At 42.2% G+C, this 15,620-nt stretch overlaps 1 protein-coding gene across 1 annotated transcript in view; it reads right to left on the reverse strand.

Annotated features, from left to right (window-relative positions):
• Positions 1–5,894: 5,894 nt before the first annotated feature.
• Positions 5,895–15,620, reverse strand: part of LOC126195830 (transmembrane protein 14C) — a 54,338-nt gene continuing 44,612 nt past the window's right edge. The window contains exons 2-3 of the mRNA XM_049934504.1: positions 9,062–9,251; positions 5,895–6,080 (exon numbers count right to left, since the gene is read on the reverse strand). Coding sequence (XP_049790461.1) covers positions 6,020–6,080; positions 9,062–9,251 — 251 coding nt within the window. The 3' untranslated portion in view covers positions 5,895–6,019. The remainder of the gene's footprint in view (positions 6,081–9,061; positions 9,252–15,620) is intronic.

Raw genomic sequence — 15,620 nt, forward strand, 5'->3', positions numbered from 1 at the left:
AAAAATGTTTACACCCTTGTCCCACTCCCTGTTGATCTTCATCAGTTCCGACTTCTCTTTTCCATATGTTTTATAATTTCCTTGTACTGAACAAATTCTTTTTTACTTGTGTTAAACATCTCAAATACCCTCATAATTCCACGAAGGCAAAAGATACTTAAAAAAAAAAAAAAATCTTGTACTATGCACAAGAAGCAACTGTCAACTGGGCAACGTGGAAAAGCCAGTCGGAAGTAGCAGATTATGCTCTGTGATCAAGGAACCACCAAATTTGATTCTCTAATAATAAAGTTTTATCATTATTATGCCAGGATGTATAGGGAGACGCAGAAATTCAAAAACGTAACAACTTTAACAGAAATGGAGGAGGACTGAAATTAGACAAGCTGTTGGTCTTAGGTTAGTGCTAATTAATGCGAACAGCACCAATTCTTCTACATCTACACTCTGCAAGCCACTTTTCAGTGTGTGATGAAGGGTACCTTGTGTACCAGTGTCACTTCCCCCTTTTTCTAATTGTCACAGGAAGAATGATCGCTGCTATGCCTCAATGTGAGCCAAATCTCTCTAATGAACAGTAGACCATTCTGTGATGCAGAATGCCTCTCTTGCAGCATCTGCCACTGGAGTTGGCCAAGTATCTCCATGACGCTTTCACACTTACTAAATGAATCGATGATGAAACATGCTGCTTTTCTTTGTATGTTCTGCAGTTCCTCTATCAATCCCGTCGGGTCGAGCTTCCAGACTGATGAGCAGTTTTCATGTATTGGTCAAAAGTGTGTTTCGTAAGTTACCTTAGTTTTTTTAATGGACTGCATTTCCTGAGGGCTCTTGGACTGCCTTTCCTGAGGGCTCTTCCAGTGAATCTCAGTCTGCCATCCACCCTATCTCCACTTCTAATCACTCCATAAAACTGCATTAGTTGACTTTTTCAAGCAGGATGTGATAGTCCCATTATGTTTGATCATTTGATAACTGATTAAATTGATGTATTCACCTACAGCTTCCACAAATGAAAATTTCATAATAACCCAACATGATAAGAACACACAAGCTTCGAGTTCTTCTGCTGAACTAGCTCCATGACATGTGGTGTGACTCCATGATCTTACGCAACTCAAAGTTTGCCCATCTGAATAAGTTTAATTTGAAAATAAAACGTATCTTTATAGTCTCTTTTGATGTCTCCTGCAGTAGGGGATGAATGTTAGGCACTGAAACAGGCCTCGCAATCCAGTTTAATGCCCATAAAACCAATGTCACCGAGGATATAAACACTAGCTGTGATGAGTGCATTGGATTATAAAAACTAATGTCTAGCAGTGCAGTATGCACTGCCTGTCTACATAAGTCTAATGCACTTTCTTCCAATGATCCATTTTTTGTCCCTTTCTTTTCAGCTACCGTTAGGAAGATATCCGTGGATTTACTAGCCTCTGTTGTAGAGATACTGTCAATGAGAATTTAATTTTTACTTATTTATTTATTTTTGCCTGACCAAAATTGCTTATTTTGTGCCTAACAATGCTCCACATTACCTTTGATTAGATCTTAGAATTTTTTGTGCATAGTATGTTTTCTGCTTTTTTGACGTCATGGTGAAGTATATTGCAATCCTACTTTAGTGCCCCTTTAGCTTTTGATTACTCGCATGTCTTATATTCTTGGCCCTTACTCACAATGTATGTTGGAGGCAGTACAATCGTTCTACTGTCACCTTCAAATGTCAGTTCTCTAAATTTTCTCAACTGTGTTCCCCAAAAAGAATGTCGTCCTCCCTCCGGCGATTCCCATTTGAGTTCCTGAACCATCCCTAATTTTGTTACACACTAGTAACAAATCTAGCAGCCCACCTCTGAATTGCTTTAATGTCTTCCTTCAATCTGATTTGGTACAGATCCCAAACACACAATCAGTACTCAAGAATGGGTTGCACTAGCATCCTATATGCAATCTCCTTTACAGATGAATCACAATTTCCTAGAATTCTCCCAATAAACCGAAGTTGACCAGTCTCCTTCCCTACCATAATCCTCACATGCTTGTTCCATTTCATATCGCTTTGCAACATTACACCCACATATTTAAAAGATGTGACTGTGTCAAGCAGGACACTACTAATGGTGTATCCAAACATTTCAGGTCTGTTTTTCCTTGCCATCCACATTAACTTACATTTTTCTAAATTTAGATCTAATTGCCAATCATCACGTCAACTAGAAATTTTGCGTAAGTCATTTTGTATTCTCCTACAGTCACTCAACTTCGATATCCTACCATAAACCACATCATCAGCAAACAACCGCAGAGTGCTGTCCACCCTGTCCACCAAATCATTTATGTATATAGATAATGAGAGCAGTCCTATTGCGTGTCCCAGGAGCACTCCTTATGATCCTCTATCTCTGATGAACACTTGCTGTAGAGGACAACATACTGGGTTCTATAACTTAAGAAGTCTTCAACCCACTCACATATCTTCGTACCTATTCCATATGCTCATACTTTCTTTAACAGCCTGTAAGGGGCACCATGTCACACACATTCTGAAAGTCTTAGAGATATGGACTCTCCCTGTTGCCCTTCAGGCGAAGTTCACAGTATATTATGTGAGAAAAGGACAAGCTGAGTTGCGCATGAACGATGCTTTCCAAAACCCTGCCAATTCATTTACATAAGCTTCTCAGTCTCAAGAAAGTTATTATATTCGAACGGAGAATATGTTCAAGGGTTCTGCATTAGGGTGTTAGTCTTTAATTTTGTGGGTCCGTCTGCCTTTCTTACATACAGGGTCACCTGCACTTTTTTCCAGTTGCTTGGGAATTTGCACTGGGCGAGAGATTCATGATAAATGGAGTCTAGGTAAGGGGCCAAAGCCATAGAGTACTCTTTGTAGAACTGACCTGGACCTGGTGATTTATTTGTTTACAACTCTTCCAGTTGTTTCTCTGTGCCAGGGATGCTTATTACTATGCTGTACTCATGGAAGTCTGTTCAGTGGTGTATCTTCCTCTAGCTCTCAGGCATTCTGCCATAACAATTGAGGCCAAGAACCCATTAGTTTGAAACACAGACTGTCCACATGACACTGCCACAGTTTCCTAGTAAGAAAGCTGCATTTCACCTTCCAACCTGCTCAAGAGATGTTGCAGCATGCTTGTGAAACCAACCATCAAATTATACATAATATGCACCTATTATCAGTGTACAAATACATGGGCAGGGTGGATTTTGATGTTCTGCAGCAGCTGAAAATGGGAAATATCACTATCTTTCACACAGACCAATCCCTTGGTCACTCCTGGTGTCAGTCAGTTAGATCCTTGTTCCATAGATAATTTGCAAGATTTCTGTCAAAATGATGTTAAACAAGTCTGTTTACAATTTTTGTACACACACTTTATTTATGTGGTTGGCTACATGCAGGCCATTTACAGATAGCACAGTCACTTGAATGTAATAAAACTGAAAGTAATAGTTTTATCAAAACTGTGTAACAAGTGATATAACAACAAAGTAAATGTATTTTTCTCCTATACCACATATGCTACCAGTGTTTGCTTACATATCTGTCCATGTACTAGAAGGGGATGTCCAGAAGAACTAAATTTGCATTAGATTTAATATTTATTTTGGTGCCTGTCAGGCATTTTTTGTTATTGAACAAATAGTCAATCATTTTTGTTCTTCTGTCAGAACCTCAATAAAGAACTGATTATGCTACTGCAGCAAATATTATGTGGCTGGCTGATCAGTAGACAATGAAAGCATGAACCAGCCACTCTGTGACACATTAAAAACTTGTACATAACCATAATGCTACAGCCACAATATAGATAAATAGAAATGCAAAATGAATGTGACAATAGAAAATGCTAGCTGGAATGCAAACAATAGAATGAATTCAACCCTTATCCAATTAAATCACAACGGTATGAAAATTAATGTGATTTAGGGACCCATGAAACATCACAAGGTCAGTATTAGAAAGCAATAGGTGAACTTAAGTAAACCGGTCATCAATTTTAAGGTTGGTCTGAAAACAACAGTCCTATATTATATACCCAGTTATAAGGAAACCTTAAATCAATTTTGAATCTGAACTATGATGTAATTCAACATCTTCTATATACAGGGTAAGCCCAAAATCCACCAACAAAATTTTGGAGATTGTTCAGAAATATAGCCAAGGCCTTCTTCTGAAATAGACAAAACACACACACACACACACACACACACACACACACACACACACACACACACCCATGACCACTGTCACTGGTTGTCAGAGATAGTGGTCACAAGTGTGTGAGCTGCATTTGCGTGTGTGTGTGTGTGTGTGTGTGTGTGTGTGTGTGTGTGTGTGTGTGTGTGTGTGTGTGTGTTGTCTATTTCAGAGGAACACGTTGTGACCGAAAGCCTAGGTGCTTAGTAGTCTTTTTGTTGTGTCTGTCTGTGACTCAACATCTACGCTATATTTCTGAGTATTTTGCTATGTATGACCTCATGTCACAGGTGGCTTGTTACAGAGTAACAATGCAATTATGATTTACTCATTTTGTTAACTCAATTACCTTTCTTCCTGTGAAATTATCCAAAAAACAGTGAAAAACTTTTAATATGTAATCATCAAAACATATAACACAAAATACAGAGTAACACAACAACCCTCAGATATGCAAAAGTACTGTGCAGTGGTTGCTGTAACAGGGAACAGCTCAGCATAGAGTTGTTGGGATGCTGCTTTTCCATTGCATGCTGTAAACCCATACAAGATATGCATATTGACCAACTCTTCATCATTAAATCTATCCATATGACTTCATTGTTTATGTGCAGGTATCACTGCCACAAAAATGGAACTGAGCAGTTAAGAATGCAAGTTTGAGGGAAAAGAGTAATGTCGGCATCACTGTTTCCAATAGAAAGCACTGTGAATATAAGTTCATTTCCAAACAAGACACACAGCGCATACTGTCAATATCTGCAGTGTTATGCAATATTTTCAATTCAATACAGATACAGGAACAATGAGGGTTGGAGGGAGGAGTAAGAAATCAGATGAAATGCAGTTACTCTGTAATGAGCTGCCAGTATGATGAAACTGATAGACCAAAACCCTCAGAAAATATCCCTGAACATCCTCTAAAACTTTGTCAGTGGAGTTTGGATTCAACCTGTATACAACACAGTCATAGAACAAATTCACTTATATTCTGTGGGGGGAGGGGGGGAGAGGCAAAAATTATGCCCTGTATAACTGTGAAGTTTGAATTCTGTAGGACTTGCAGGACTTCAATAACTATTTTTTCCCATTTTGCATAGAAAAGCCCATCACAATTCCAAACTGGACTGACAAAAATCTGATTAGTGTGAGTAACAAGGTGGAAGGAACTAGAACAGAGGATTACAAATAATTAAGTGAGGCATTGGGGGGTCAATAGGCACATAAACAAGACAAAATGTTGCTAGCTTTTGGACAAATCCTTCTTCATGTTCACAAAAATACATGTTTTTACATGAGTGAGTCCATGTGGAATGTACCTAAAGAAAACTAACGAAATATTTCAAATCATTTAAATTTAGTCCACACTGACAAGATCACAATACAGTAATACAATACAAAAATTATATTTTTAACAAGAAACAAAAGTGTGGAATATCGAGTCTGCCCGACCCCCCCCCTCCCTCTCTCTCTCTCTCTCTCTCTCTCTCTCTCTCTCTCTCTCTCTCTCTCTCTCTCCCCACAGAGTTGGCATCCAATCCAAACTTACCAGGTATCATCATTAATGAGTAGCAGCATGTTTAGAAATTTCTGTACATTTTTCATATCCAAACTACATATAAACAGAATATAATCCAAAGGAAAAAGAAAGCATCAAGCAAATAAAAACAGTATACTTGTGACACTTTATTGCAAAAGTTCGCATAAACATTCTTGATTATAACAAAAAATTAGCTGATTCTGTAGAAAAAGATTTTAAAAAATGTCTACAAGGAATGCCATTGATATAGTTTACTTCTTTATTCCAACGAGACCAACTCTCTGTGCTCCTATTCTGAGGACCATGGCAACACTGAAAGAGAAAAGTATCACATTCATGAATTCAGATTTGGACACATTTTCTACAGCTATAAAAGAAAGTATGCATATATTTCAGAACACAATGGAAGACTTATGAATGTTTTTTGTGAATGAAGATAGTGGAGAATAGTTATTTTGAGAATGCTCATGGCAAGCCAATACCTGTATCAAGATACTCAAAAACACACAGGGCAGATTGCTGCAGATTATTATGCTCTCTCTCTCTCTCTCTCTCTCTCTCTCTCTCCCTCTCTCTCTCTCTCTCTCACTCTCACTGTGTGCGGCCGAAAGCTACATGTGAGTACCTTTTATTCAATGCCTATCTACAACTTGACGTATCTTCTTTACAGTCAGTAGCAATCTATCTTTTCCTACATTGTTGTGAAATTTGGAAGGTAGGAGAGGGGTACTGGTGGAACTGAAGCTGTGGGGGTGTATTACAGTTGTGCCTGGATGTCTCAGTTGCTAGAGCATTTCCCAGTGAAAAACAAAGGTTCTGGGTTTGAGCCCTAGTTTGGCACACAGCTTTGCACTGCCAAGATGTTTCATGTCAGCACACACCCTGCTCCAGAATGAAAATTCATTCTGGAGATCACCTATGTCCAGACATGTGCAGTGTTTTATTAGGCTGGTGGTGGTCCTCCCTATGTAGCTTGCTGTGCAGTGAAAGCAGTCAGCTTGTCAGTAATGGGAGAAGTTGATCACACGACCCTGCGTTTAACATTGTAAGCTTTGCTACGGATGGGGCTAGAGTAGGTGATAATGTTGAGTGCAGAGAGCAACTTCTACATTCTGAATGACTGCAGGGTTAGGAGCAATGAGGTAGGGCAATTGGTATGAGAATGTCATAAGATGTGACAAGGATGTTGTGAAGATTAAGAGGAAAATGTAAGCTGACTGGATGGTGTATGGAGCTGCTTATGAAAAGGTGATATCATTTCAGGGCTCCACTTGATAGAAATAGCCGTGGCAGAGTATTTTATTTAGGCATTCCAGGGGTTTGACTGTGCTGGGTAGTGAGGTGAGCACTTTTGACATTTTTGGAAGTAGGAGTGATGATAGTATGTGGCGGGACGAGGTGACTGCCCAGTATATTTATTCTACCACTGCTCAGATATCTCTTCTTGAGAACAACCAAACTGTATAAAAAATTTGGTGAAAGATATAAACAGTGTTTTGGGCATGTTTATACGGCTGCTGGAAACTGTCACTGAAAGCTTAATTTTGAATTGACTGATACACTGATGTCACTGATTTTTTTAAAATGTCAAATATGTCTGTAAAATGTAGGCCATTCAGAAGATCCTTGAGGCAGGAGAACAAAAAGATGTAGAAGGAAAAAATGCTTGAGTTTAATGCCATGTCAAGAGAAATACAAAACTCAAGCACAGATTGAACAAGGATGATAATGATAAAACCCTGCCATTCTCAAGCTATTTGCAGCAACAACAGAAAACCTAAATCTTGATGACAATTTAGAAATTCTCTAAAATTTTCTTAATAGCATCCTTCAATATGAACGCTGCCTTCCCTTCAGGGATTCCCATTTCAGTCCCCAAAGTGTTCTGTAGCACTTGCACGTTGTTCGAATCTACTGTTAACAATTCTAGCAATCTGCCTTCAAATTTCTTCATTGTCTTCCTTTAATCTGACATGGTACAGATCTCAAAGAACAGGTCGCACCAGTGTCCTACATGCAGTCTCCTTTACAGATGAACAACATTTCCCCAAAATTCTCTCAATAAACTGAAGTCGACAATTCGCTGTCCCTGCCACAACCCTAACACGCTTGTTCTCAAGAAAATATATTATATTCAAACTAAGAAATGTTAAAGGATTTTGCCACAAACCAACGTTAGGTATTTTGCGGGTCTGTTCTTTTACCCTTCTTATCCACAGGAGTCACTTGAGACTGTGCGTTGAGTGAGGGATTTGCGGTACTTGCAAGGTAAGAAAGGCGCCAATGCCATACAATACTCTTTATAAAACTTAATTGAAATTACAGCAGGATGTGCCGATTTACTTGTTTTCAAGCTTTTCAGTTTCTCTCAGTTGGTTCTCCACAGAATCAGCGAAGAAAGGAACGTATGAACATATAAAAATCAATGACAAGAAAATAGAGATGGAGTGGAAGAACAGACACACAGAAATAACTCCTATGGTATTAGAGGGAGCTGTAGAGGGCAAGATCTGCAAGGGAAGACAAATAATTGAGGGTGTAGGTGCAAGTGCTACTCTTGATATAAAGAGGTTGGCACTAGTGAGGTATTTGTGGTGAGCTGCATAAAACTATTCAAAATACCAACGATCCAAATTAAATAAATAAATCTATGTACAGAATTTCATTCTGAAGTATCTTAGGGATTTGGGTAAGCCTCCTCGAATATGTTATATTAAAATTTATCATGAATTATTTCCTCTCTCATACTAACAAATAACATCACACTGCAAGTTCTGTCTCCACTTCCAGGAGAACTACCCTCTCCCTCTGCTCTAAGATACTATGGGTCCATGTCCTTTGGACCTGAATCAATAATCACAAAAATAATTACTTTGCTTACATTCCATTACACTAAATACGTAGATTACAGTTTAATATACTGTCAACAATAAGATCAATGAAGAGCAAGCAAAAGCTCGGACTGAGAAAGGAATTCTTCCATGGCCTATCAAATGGACCACCACAGCATTTGCCTTAAGTAATTTCCTCAAAGTAATTCTAAATCTGGATGGCAGGGCAGTGTCTGAACTGCCATCCTCCCGAATGCAAGTCTACTGGCTTACAGGCTGTACCATCTCACTCGGTTTCCGCTATGTTGTGAGGTAGATGAAGAGTAGAGTGATCAAATAAGTAATTAGCCTGTATATTCTTTCCCCAAAAACAGCAAGATATAGCACTACCCATTTAGACATAGTTCCTAATTCCAGGATACACTTGTTGCATCCAGGAAAGATATTTGAATGTTTCAGTACCTCAAAGCTGCCACTAATCCTGCAGGCATAAATTTCCCAGAGTTGTAGAAACGGTATCCCATTAATCCTCCAAGGGCAGTACTTGTGCCCAGAAGAATGTGGTAATCATTGGGATCCTGTGAAATCTGGTATGCTCCATACCCCAGTATTCCACCAAACAGTAAGCCAGCACCCAAGGAAGGTACACTACCTGCAAAAAATATTTTACAGTAAGGAAACAATAAATTTACAGATAACAATTGTGTTGAGTACAAACTTCCGTTATAAGTCACAGCAGAATAAATTAACAGTTTTTATTTAGAAGGCATTCATGGCATTGTGATAAAAACATTCAATCCAGCCATTATCTGTTACTAAAAATAATTTTACAACTTAGGATAATTATTGGAAAGTAGGTGAATAATTTTTGTACATTCATTATACATTCATGTCCATTATCTAAAATACAACAATTGCGTGCAAGAGAACATATTGGTACATAATGCCATACAAAGCTCATTCTGGCTGCAGGCAGTTGGAGTTGTCTGTGGCATACAATATCATGAAGAAGTAGATAGGAAGGGCAAGACAGAATGTAAGAGGAGGAAGACCATGAGGAAGAGGGTGTACAGAATGAATGAGGTTTGGGTCTTGGGTCAGAAGTAGAGGTGGGTGTGGGACAAGGGCTAGCACATTCAATTCAGGATGATGCAGGACTGAGTTGCATGCGCGAGTCCCATCTACGCTGTTCTGGTGCTGGGGATGGGAGGTGGAGGATCCAGATAGCATGGGTTGTGAAGCAGCAACTGAATTTGAGCATGTTGTGCTCAGGTGCATGTTCTCCCACAGTGTGGTCAAATCTGCTCTTGAACAACGTTTGGCAGTGGATTCATTCCAGTAAAAAGTTGGTTGGTGGTCAGCCCACATAAAGTGCTGTGCAGAAATTACAGCAGAGGCAGTATACGATATAACTGCTTACAAGAGTGGCTTTGCCTCTGATAGAATAATGTAGATCTTTAATTTTTATGTTTTTTTTCATCACAATCATTTTAGCATTTTACTGTACCATTACCAGTTTAGAGCAGCCAGTTATCATCTTCAGATTAAAGAAGCATGGTACAAGCAGTTTCTGTTGCATCCCAAAGCTGGACCTTGGGCTTGGTACAGGTTTATGAACGATATCTCTGTTGTCTGAACACATGACAGAGAACAATTTCCCCTATTTCCTTTGACCACTTACCTCCTTTTCCCAACTCAAATTTACCTGATCTTTTTATAAATCCAAAGTATCTTCCTCTGATGTGGAACTCCACCTCGCTGAAGCCTACATCTGAACCTTGGTACATATAAAATCAACAGACAAGCAATAATACCTACACTTTGACAGCTGCCACCCCTTTCCCATCAAGTGCTCCTTTCCCTACAGCCTAAGCATCCACGCAAACAAATCTACTAAACCACCGAGTCCCTTAATACTTACTCCAACAGACATCCCGAGGTTTTACTCTCCTGCAACTGTTTCACAGATCTCATTTATAGACAAGTCCCCTGACAGTATCCTGCTCTCACCCTCCGATTGACACAGTCCCATTTCCAAAAAACTTAGAAACAATCCTAGGCTTTGAATGCCTCAAGGTTTTTCTCCACATCCTAGTTAAAACTTATAACATTCCCAAATCATTACCCCCTACCTCAAGGTTCCTATCGATGCAACGATTCCCACTGTAAAACCTGTCTCATGCACTAACCCACTAATATCTATCCCATTTTTTAGTCTGCCTGAACTGCCCTTCATTTTAACCTACCCCAACCTATCCCTCCCTTCCTGAAGAAGGAAATATAAAGTCCAAAATCTAGAAACTACTTTCACTTTTATGTGTGGGTACCAGTAGTACTACATATATCATCTCTAGAAGCTAACTAGTTAGCAAATCCGTCCGACATTATTATGATAAGTTCTATAATATTTATTTAAAACAACAAAAACTCCAGACTGGAATATCAATAATGTCAGGAAAATGACAAACTGCTACTCACTGTAATGATGAAGTGTTGAGTTTCAGACAAGCACAATGAGAAGTCTGTTATACATCTAGCTTTTGGACAAAGCCTTCTTCAGAAAACACACACACACACACACACACACACACACACACCAGTGCAGGGTGGAGTAGGGATGGACAAAGATATTGCATAGGGATTTGGGATTCAGGGGCTATCTAGTGGAATCCTTCCTAACCACCTAGAATCCCAAACCCATCTCCTGGTTTGGATTCATTGATGACATCTTCAAGATCTGGGCTGAGGTTGAGGACACCATATCCATATTACTCCAGAACATCAAGAGCTTCTCCCTATTTGCTTTACCTGGTCCTACCTCGACCCAACAAGTTACCTTCCTCAATGTTGACCTCCACCACCAGGATGGCTACATCAGTACCTCTGTCCGTATCAAACCTACCAACCACCAACAACATGCCCACTTTGACATCTGGCACCCATTCCATACCCTGAAGTCCCTTCCATGCAGCTGAACCAACCGAGGTTATTACATCCATAGTGATAAGCAGTCTCTCTCCAAATATGCCAAGGGTCTTCCTGTAGCCTTCACAAACCTAAATTAACCCACTCAACCTTGTCCAGAAACAGATCTCTTGTGCCTTGCCTCTCTAGTCACCTACCACTTCCCACATACACACTTTCTGGCCTCAAAAAGCACTCCTCTCATGACTCAGTACCACCCAGGACCGCAGAAACTGAATCATATTCTCCACCAGGGTTTCACCTTCCTCTCATTATGCCCTGAAAGGAGGAAATATCCTCCCACCTCTCTTACAGTGGTATTCCACTGCCCATGGAACCTATGCAATATTCTTGTTCATCACTACTCCACCCCTGCTCCCAACCCACTGCCTCATGGCTCCTACCTCTTAAATAGACCTTGATGCAAGACTTGTCCATACATCACACACACTCCCACTATGACATACTCCAGTTCTGTCATGGTTATCTCCTACCCCATCAAAGGCAAAGCTACCTATGACTGCAGCCACGTGATCTACAAATTAAGCTGCAACCACTGTGCCTCTTTCTATGTGGGTGTGGCCACTAACAAGCTGTCTGTCCACATGTATGGCAACCACCAAACTGTGGCCAGAGAACAGCTGGACCCCCCCCCCCCCCCCCTTATTGCTTCACAGTCTGTGCCACTTGGTGGATTCTTCCTACCAACACCAGATTTTCTGGACTGTGTTGGAAGGCACTCTTGCTACACCATATCCTCCATTTCTGTAACTCCCGTGCTCTCAAGTTTTGCTAGTTGCTGTCCTCCAGCTACCTGCGTCCTTCCCTGGCATTACACACACACTGTACACCACCAATGTGCCTACTAGTCTTTTCCACCTCTCTCTGTCCCTTCTCTCCTCACTCCCCTCCTCACACCTCCCACCAGTACAGCCAACCAGTTCTGCACCCATTAGCCCATCCTGTCTCCACCTTCTGCTTACTTCAGACAAAGTTTCAATCGGCTATGTGTGTTTGAGTTGTGAACGTGTGTTTTCTTGTTTTGTTTGTTTGTTTTTGCTTTAGGGCACAAAAAACAACTGGAGTCATACGCACCCAAGTCAGCACTATAGAACATGAACACAGAGAAGAGTTAAATGACTATACATCAGTCCCCATACACCAGGCTGTTCCAGCTCGTCGGCTCCGTTGTGAGCCGCGGAGCGCTCCCTGCTCCAGGGAGCCGTGTCGCTCGCTGTGGCCATTCAAGTGGGCCGGCACATCACATGGCTGGTTGAGGCAGGCGGCAAGGCAAGTGTTTTGATGTGCCAGCTGTGTCTTACAAGATCGGCAACCTCCTACTCTTAGCTGCTAAGACGTGGTGACACGCTACACCAGGAAATACAATGTTCAGGAAATAAATAAGAAACAACTGTTTTACAAAAAATTGCATACTAAATTTATTGGGCCTCTGTAGCTTGCCCGTAAGGGAAATGGCATTCGGCCCTGGGGTGGAGGATCAAGATTAACTGACAGTGCGATCTAGCTCCCTCGTAGTAAAGATGGCATTGCAGCATTCACGATTTATAGAAGGGAAGGGTATCGCATGAGCCTCCTCCCCTCGTTTCCGATGGAGAAAGGCAGGGTGACAGTGGGATGAGCTCGAACCTTCCACAAAATGGCGGCCCAAAGTGTCGGAGATAGCAAAAGGGTCCACGATAACATCAGCAGCTACTGTGAGGCCGGAAATGGGGGAATGGATCTTGGTCCCAGAGAGCCACCTGTGGTTGGCCCACACGATAGAGCAAGGGGTACAACCGTTAAAAGAACAAGTGAATGAAATCGAGCTAGCTCGTTTGCTATCCCGAAGAACGCAATGACACTTGGCATGCATCTGTTTAAAATGAATGCAGTTTGCCACCATACAATGATGGTTAAAAATGCAGAGAGCACATCTCCATGCATGAATTTCATTCCAGCATGCCTGAGACCACCAAGGGATGGGGACACGATGTGCTAAAGAGGAAGTGCGAGGAATGGGATGTTCTGCAGCAGTAAGGATAATGGTGACGAGATAGTCAACCTCGTCATCACAACTGGGGAAATCTTGTTCTTTGAAGGTCACCAGGAAGGAGTGCAGCTGCCAGTCAGCCTTAGGAAGCTGCCATTTGGGTGTGCACTCAGATGAGGTAGGAGTCAGCAAACGGAGAGCACACGGGAAATGGTCGCTTGAGTAGGTGTCAGAAAGAACAGACTACTCAAGACAATGGGGAAACTGGGCAGTGCAAAAGGATAGGTCCAAATGTGAATAGGTGTGCGACGAGTCAGAAAGAAAAGTGGGTGCTCCAGTGTTAAGGAAGAAGTGGTCAGGTTGGTTAAGAAGATCAGACAATAGGGCACCTCTCTGAGAAGTCCTGGGAGAACCCCAAAGGGGATGATGCCCATTAAAGTCACCGAATAGCAAAAATGTGGGAAGTAGCTGCCCAATAAGCTGAAGTAAGTCTGTCCAGGTGACACTGAATGATAGAGGGACATAAATGGTACAAGGGGAAAAGTCAGGCAGAAAAGGAAAAGGCGAACTGCAACAATTTGAAGATGGGTAGTCAGGGAGACGGGTTGACCATGGACGTCATCCCATATGAGTAGCATGACGCCCCCATGAGATGGAATGCCAACCTCAGGGGGAAGGTCAAAACGGATCTGTAAGTAATTTGAAAGCTCAAAGCAGTTGTGAGGGTGCAATTTCGTTTCCTGAGGTGGAGTACAAGGGGATCCTGTGACAGTAAAAGCAACCATAAATCCTCTTTGTGGGACCAACTGCCGTGAACGTTCCATTGGAGGGCAGTCATGAGGGGGAAGATGTTTTTTTTTTTTGGTGGGGTTTAAGGGCGCTCAACTACTGAGGTCATTAGCGCCCAGTCACTGTTGTTAGAGCACATGGAATCTAGTAAAACTCAAGGGGAGGGGGGGACACCAGAAAGACCTGACAAAGATGCAGATAAAATAAGTAAAAAGGTTAGATGTCTTTGGACAAGCCAGTCAAAGTTATAAAACGCAGAACACGAGCAGCTGCTCGAGCGTCATCAGCTAAAATATCCGGTAAAGTAGATGGCAGGGACAGGACAACATGAAATTGACTAAAACGGGGACACGACAATAAAACATGGCGCACTGTTAATGTCTGACCACAAGGGCACTGCGGGGCTGGGTCACCGGAGAGCAGGTAGCGGTGGCTAAACCGGCAATGCCCAATCCGCAACCTGGTCAGAAGGACCTCCTCTCGCCGAGATGGTTGGGAGGAGGTTGTCCAAGCAGTTGGGAGCAGTTTTACTGCCCGGAGCTTGTTTCCTTGGAGGGATGACCAAGCATCCCACCACAACGACACAAGCCTCTTACATACATCCCCACGAACGTCAGATGACGGGACACAATGGGAGGCTGGCCGAGGCAGGAGGACTGCAGCCTTGGCTGCAGCATCCGCAGCCTCATTCCCAGGCACTCCTACATGTCCGGGAACCCACAGAAAGCTGACAGGAGAACCATTATCAGCGAAAGAATGGAGGGACTGCTGTATCCGGTGAATCAAGGGATGGACCAGATAGGGAGCTCCAAGGCTCTGAAGAGCACTGAGTGAGTCAGAGCAGACTACATACGATGAATGGCGGTGGCGGCGGGCATACTGAACGGCCTGATGGAGAGCAAAAAGCTCGGCCGTAAAGCTCGAACATTGGTCGAGGAGCCGGTATTTAAAGGTGGCGGCCCCAACGACAAAGGCACAGCCGACACCATCGTCAGTTTTGGAGCCATCGGTGTAAATAAAGGTGTGACCGGCAAGTCAAGCATGAAGTTCGACAAACCGTGAGCAATACACTGCAGCCGGAGTACCCTCCTTCGGGAGTGAGCTGAGGTCGAGATAAATATGAACCGGAGCCTGGAGCCAAGGTGGTGTCGGGCTCTCACCCTCTCTGAAGGTGGTAGGGAGGGCAAAATCCAATTGTCGAAGCAGGCGACGGAAGCGGACTCCGGGGGGCAGCAGGGCAGACACATACAGCCCGTACTGACGGTCGAGAGAATCGGC

Source organism: Schistocerca nitens, chromosome 7, assembly GCF_023898315.1.
Source record: "Schistocerca nitens isolate TAMUIC-IGC-003100 chromosome 7, iqSchNite1.1, whole genome shotgun sequence".
Lineage (NCBI taxonomy): Eukaryota > Metazoa > Arthropoda > Insecta > Orthoptera > Acrididae > Schistocerca > Schistocerca nitens.